The following is a 6,913-nucleotide window of genomic DNA, read 5'->3' on the forward strand; positions in this document are numbered from 1 at the left end:
TATAATTTTATTATTTATCCTATTATATTTTCTTTTACATCAAATTTTAAATCATTCACTTTATTTTATTTTTTATTCATTTTATTAAAAATTTTAAATTATTAGTTTTAATAATACCTTATTTTATATATTTGTTTTGTTAGATGATTCATCACTATTTAAAAATTGTTATTAGCATATAGTTTCATCTGTACCGGAGAGATATAATATGAATCAAGGGTACTTAGTTTATTAATTTTATGGTGAATTATAACGTTTTTGTTCCTTTAATATAAAAAAATTTACTACCAAAAAAATATTTATGAATTTTTCATATTTGAATAATATATTATATAAGATCATAAGGGTAAAAATATAATTTATTAATAAAACTTTCTCCCCTCCCCTCCTGAACCAAACATATTTTTAATTAAAACTCCTCCTTTCTCCTCCCCTCTCTTATTTTGAACCAAACACTTATCTGATTAAAAAAATCCCTCACCTCCCCTCCTATCCCATTCCCTCCTTTAAAACCCATCCCCTCCCCTCTCTCTCATTTGAACCCAACAGACTCTTAAACTATTTAAACATATGTAACATTATTTAGTTAAATTAATATAGAATTTGCCGGACTGGATTCAGTTGAACATGAACTGTCATAATGTTTATCCGGATTGGTGCAATACATGTGCCATCGGGTGTCATGCTAATTGGACTTGGGGTAATAAAGACATTTATGCCGATAATCATACAAGACCGCTTAATAATGAAAGCATCATTGCTGACATAATTAAGTACTACAAGAATGCAATTATAATGCAGAAGCAGATTGTAGACAAGCAGCTAAGGGAAGATACAATCTGTTGGAGCCCCCCAAAGCCGGATTTTGTAAAGCTTAATATCGACGGATCCTGTGGAAAAGATAATTATTCAGGTTGTGGGGGTGTTATTCGAGACAGTAGGGGCAACTGGATTTGTGGCTTTTGCAAGTTTCTTGGCACGTGTAATGCGTTCATGGTGGAGGCTTGGGAAGTTTTTACTGGTCTAAATCTCACGCTAACCAGAAGTTACACGAAAGTCATCGTGAATATGGATGCTAAGAGGGTGAGAGATGCAATTATGCAGAAGGATAATCATGATTACACTAGTTTGGCCTTAATCCGTCAAATTCACTTGCTTATGGCCAAGCTCGACGTGGTGATTCTAGAGTATACGTTTTGGGAAGCCAATGTCATTGCAGATGATTTTGCTAAAACGACGAGAGTTTGGCAGAATGGTTTTTGCATTTTTAAAGATCTCCCCAAACATATCGCGAATTTGATTCTGAAAGACTCCCTTGGTCTAGCTACCTCTAGAGTTGTAGCAGTGTAGTTTTTTTTTCTGTTTCTGGGTTTCGGCCCTCTTGTTCATAAAAAAAATATAAAATAAGTCTTTAATGAACAAACATATCATACTTAACTTTTAAAACCATCATACTCGTGCTCGAAATAAACTTATAATTTATAACAGAGTAGACTTGAAATTTGTTTTTTTTTATCACACAATTAATTGTCTACAACATAATTTACGATATTGAAAAGGGATCATTTTGATTCTAGTTTATTTTGGAATGGAATTGACAACTTTAATTTTTAATTTTTTTTAGCAAATTATGATCATTACAACTTACAAGTCTACTTATAGTGTCTAATCCACATTTAACTTAAGCTACACTTGCACATAGCATAACATAGCCTGTGTTTTGTAAGTAACTAACTCATAGCTCTACTATTTTAACCAAGTATAACTATGGCGCCGTCTAAGGTGCGCAAGTGCCATAGGTCTCTCACCGTGAGAGACCATTTTTTCCTCTTTTTTTTCCAAATGAACAAGAGCCGTTAGATTAGCTGTCCCTAATGGTCACTCACTTCACTAACACACACCATATCACCACCATCCCTTACACCTTTCTTTGCAAACGTACAACACACCTTTCTTCACCGTCCTTCTTCCACTGTGTCCTTCTTCCATTGTCCTTCTTCATTTCTTTTTCTGCAGCCATTACTCTTCTTCATTTTCTTTTTCTGAAACCATTTTCTTCTTCATTTTCTTTTGTGCTCCCTTCTGATTTCTTCTTTTTGCGCTCCCTTCTGATTTCTTCTTTTGCGCTCCCTTCTGATTTCTTCTTTATTTCTTCCATTTTCGATCCTCTTCCATTAACGATTTGTGTCTGAAGCAAGTTTTTGTGCTTAGTAAAAGTAACAGATATTGAGTTAAAGATGGATGGTGGTGACGTTATTGGCCATGGAGTAATGCAATTTAACTCTGTAAGTCAATTTTCAAACAATCTTATCTTGTGGTTGTAACCCTAATTGATGGTTGATTTACTATTTAGTTATTTATATTTTTTTAGGAAGCACACGATGGGATTTTTCATGAGAGTGGTCGTGTTAACGATGACGGTGAACTGGATTTTGTTAGTGATGGATGCTTGGATAATGTTGAATATGACAACAGAGTTGTTGATGAAGATTCTGAGTTTGAAGAAGTTGAATACTATGATGAAGATGCAGAAGAAGATAATGAATTTTACAGATGTGAATACGATGATGAAGATGGAGATGATGATGGCGAATTAGATGGTGATGATTATGATGACGAGATAGGTTCCGGTTATGTTAGTGGACACGAATATTGGAATACAGATTCAAACGGCGGTGGAATTTCTGGGGAAGGATCGGAATGGGGTTCGGACAGATTGAATGAATCGATATCTTCGGAATGTGATGATGTTTCGAAGCTGCAATTTGGAAGTCTGGAAATAGCTTACACATGGTACTGTTGGTTTGCAAAGATGAACGGTTTTGCAGTCCGTAAAGGTCAAGTTATTAAAAAAAAGAGTGGAGATGTTACTCAACAAACATTTCTTTGTAACCTTGCAGGATTTAGGCAAAACAAAGTAGATAATCGCAAACGTGGTCCGAGGCACGAAACCCGGTGTGGATGTGAAGCAAAATTTCGGGTTCATATTGATATAATTTCACACCGTTGGTATGTCACAGTTTTTACCTTTGAGCACAATCATGCAATGTTAAAGGAGAAGCACTGCAGGCTGTTGGCAGGTAATAGGAAGCTTAGTAAGTCAGATAAGATGCAAATTAAGAATTTTGGGAATGCCGGAATCAAAGTAACTCAAATGATTGGTTCATTCGCTAATGTTGCCGGGGGGTATGATAAGGTAGGATATTTGAAGAAGGATGTACATAATCAAATTGCAAGACAAAGGAAAGAGATGTCTTTTGATGCTAAAGGTGCTGTCAGGTATCTTATTGATCTTCGTGTTAAAGATCCATTGATGCTTGTTGCACACACGGTGGGTGCGGATGGAACATTGCAAAACCTATTTTGGAGCGACGGTTGTAACACCCGGAAATTCGATTATTCGCTTAATTTAGACGTTTGGAGTGTTTAGTGGAATTTTTGTATTTTGGGACGATTTAGTTAGTATTGGTTCGGGATAGCGGAGTCATAGTTAGTCGAGGATTTTAATATTTTTAGTATTAGAAATATTATTAGAATAAATTTTAACGTTTTGGGAATTTTCCGAGTAATTAAAATTAAAGCGGAAAATATGAGACACAGAGTAAAAGGGGAGTTTATTAATTAAAATAATTGGGTTCAATTGTGTGTGGCAAGTAGCAAAATAGAGATTTTAATTGTTAGGCCCATTAGAATAGTTAGAAGATATAATAAAATAAATAATAAGAAGTAGTAGTAGTAGTAGTAGTAGTAGTTACTAGTAACAAAACAAGGAAAAGAAAAATCAGAACGTGAGATTTGGGGAAAAAGAGGAAAACAAGGGTTTGAGAAGAATTGTCACCGTGAGAAACTGCAATCGGAACCGGAGCAAAATTCGATCGAGAAATTCGAGCTACCTTCAATGCAATCAGGTAAGGGTGGGGTTCGAATCTTATAACCGGGATTATGATAGCTGTATGTGGGTTTAGGTTGAAATCTCTAATTTTTATGGTTTTGAAATTGTTAGTTTTGATGAGTAATCCTTGATTTGTGATGATTAATTGTGTTTGGAATTGATTTTATTGATGTTAATTTCATTTGGGGTAGAGTAACAAAAATGATGAGTTTATATATTGACTATGATATATCAGTACGAGAGGTATGTATATAGATGTGGTGTGATGATATAATGAGAAAGTGAAGTTGTGACGTATTAAAGTGCATAGCGTAATTTCATGGTCATGACGAACCGAAACCAATACTGATACAACATTACACGTTTTATAATAGCTATTAATACTTAGTGCATTCAGGTGTAGTAAATTAATGAACACTTGCTAATTAAATTATAATACAAAGTAACTCTTAGAATATAGGTGGTATTTGTTTATTATTTTGGCTATCAAAATCGAGACTGCTTGCGATACCAGTAGTTCTGCATCATCACTGTCTAGTGTTTTATCTTTCAAGTAACAGTATTGTGAGTAAATTGAGAAACTGATTTGTTTAAGTGTTTCAACCTTCAGGCTATTAATATATAATAATAACAATAATAAATAGTATAATATTTAGGAGTTAAATATTCGAATTAATGTGATAATTTAAGTTATTTTCAATTCTGATAGAATTGTAAGAGTTGTCGATAGAGTTGATAGAGTTGTCAATAGCAGTGTAGTATTAACTTAACCGAATCAGAATAAAAACATTAATACGAAGTGGAAAATATTAGTAAGTTTAGCCGATAAATTTATTGACCGAAATTAGAGGGAATTTGTCGGGGTAAGTCGGGTATATTAGTGGATAATATTGGTTGTTCTATCTTGTTAAATACATGTCGAATGCTTGAATTGCAGGTACTGTTGAGATAAGTTGATTTTGTCCCGGAATTGGACAAGTTTGGTTGTAGGCTTAAATAGCCAGAGTAGAAAGTTATTTAAGTTGCGGTTTAAGTTGCGGTTTAAGTTGTCGTTTATGTTGCGGTTGTTCTGATCTTGTTGTGATGTTATTGATTTCGTTCATGTTATCGCATAGCATTGCATTGTTTAAGTTGGCCTTGATGGCACCTGTTTAAGTTGGCCTTGATGGCACCACGTTGAAGGTTTACGCCTTGTTGTTAATGCCTCGATAAACTGGCATATGTTTAAGTTGGGAGTTCTGCTCCAAATGGTACCACATGCATTTGCATAGTTGAGTCGCATTCGATTGTATATTAAAGTCGTTGTTATTATTAAGTTGTTTGTTGAGCGTCACTTTGCTGTTTAATATAAGTTGTTGTTGCTGTTGGATACAAGTTGTTGTTGCGGTTTGATACAAGTTGTTGTCGTTATTAAGTTGTGTTGATTGAAGTGTCAGGTTGACCGATTCAATTTGCCTTGTTGTTGCATTAAGTGTTTATTAGTAGTTGTTATATGATTTTCGTACGAAGCGGGGAAATTGGTACAATTCTAATCTAATGTATTGATTATCATACTTTTGTTTATACGTTTCGATATCTCACCCCTTCTGTTTGAATGTTACCCTCTGTTGGTAACGTGTAGGTAACCAAGGAGAGTAGTTGTTATGGTTTTTAGTTCGAGTTGATGTCATTTGCTCTGATACGTAGCACTCGGGGGGAATGAACGCTTGTTTGATTTGTCGTTATTTTGAATTCAGTTCTTAATTAAGAAGTTTGGTTTTGGTTTATGTTGTTAAGCAAGAAGCTAGGTTTTACTTGATGTTTTAAAGTTAAATCCGCTGCGAAGTTATTAAATGAAGTTGATTTGTTTTGAAGACTAAATTATTGGTTAAACAAGTTTATCTTGTTTTGCATGAGTGTTATGTATCTGTTAAATGAACTTTATGCTGTTGATTTCAAGTTGAAATGTAATACCTCACGTTAAATGAAATTTTTATAACTATAATTATTATAATATTCGCTGGGTGAAAATGGGGTGTTACATTAGTGGTATCAGAGCAGGTCGGTTTATCCGGCCAGTTGTCGAGTCGTAGTTAGTTAACAATAGAGTATTGCTAATTACTTTTATCTAACTGTTGTTTATGTTGTAGTGCTTAGTTGAGATGGCTGGTAGAAACGATGTTGCGATCGCTGCTACTTTGGAGGCTATGGCTCATGCTTTGGCGAATCAGCCAAATGCTGATGAGAATGCTGGATCTCGTAGTTTAGCGACCTTCCAGAGGGAGAATCCGCCGGTCTTCAAAGGCAAGCATGACCCTGATGGCGCATTGGAGTGGTTGAAGGAGATTGAGAGGATCTTCCGTGTGATGGACTGCACCCAGGCGCAGAAGGTTCGATATGGAACTCATATGCTGGCAGTCGAAGCTGGTGACTGGTGGCTAGAGACTCGCCAGAGATTGGAAGTTGTTGGAGAAGAGATCACTTGGATTGTTTTCCGTAGGGAGTTTCTGAGGAAGTATTATCCTGAAGATGTTCGGGGTAAGAAGGAGATTGAGTTCCTAGAGCTGAAACAGGGAAATATGTCAGTGACAGAGTATGCTGCAAAGTTCACTGAGTTGGCTAAGTTCTATCCGTATTATGACGGAGCAGGTACTGAGTTTTCAAAGTGCATCAAGTTTGAGAACGGATTGCGCTCTGAGATCAAGAAAGCTGTTGGGTATCAGAAGATTCGTATCTTTCGTAATCTAGTTGATAGTTGCAGAATTTATGAAGAAGATCATAATGCACATTACAAAATTGTCAAGGATAGGAGAGGCAAGCAGAACCGTAGTACACCTTATGATGCTCCAGTTGGAAAGGGTAAAGCAGATGTGACTGATGGCAAGAGAACAAGTGGGGGAGAAGCTTCTGCTAGAGTTGTTTGTTTCAATTGCGGGAAACCTGGTCATAAGAGTAACGCGTGCAACATTGAGGTGAAGAAATGTTTCCGTTGCGGTAAGATGGGACATGCTATGTCAGATTGTAAGCATAAGGAAATGGTTT

The 6,913-nt window shown here is 35.7% G+C and overlaps 1 protein-coding gene across 1 annotated transcript; it reads left to right on the plus strand.

Moving 5' to 3' along the window:
* The first annotated feature begins 627 nt into the window (after positions 1-627).
* On the plus strand, positions 628-1,350 carry LOC131627605 (uncharacterized). Its single transcript, XM_058898445.1, has one exon. It carries the CDS (start codon positions 628-630, stop codon positions 1,348-1,350), a length of 723 nt encoding a protein of 240 aa, XP_058754428.1.
* Positions 1,351-6,913: the final 5,563 nt, after the last annotated feature.

The sequence above is a fragment of the Vicia villosa genome, unplaced genomic scaffold (assembly GCF_029867415.1).
Source record: "Vicia villosa cultivar HV-30 ecotype Madison, WI unplaced genomic scaffold, Vvil1.0 ctg.000371F_1_1, whole genome shotgun sequence".
Classification (NCBI taxonomy): Eukaryota; Viridiplantae; Streptophyta; class Magnoliopsida; order Fabales; family Fabaceae; genus Vicia; species Vicia villosa.

Excerpts from the sequence above, each read along its gene's own strand:
- LOC131627605 (XM_058898445.1), top strand. The coding sequence starts at position 628 with ATGAACTGTCATAATGTTTATCCGGATTGGTGCAATACATGTGCCATC.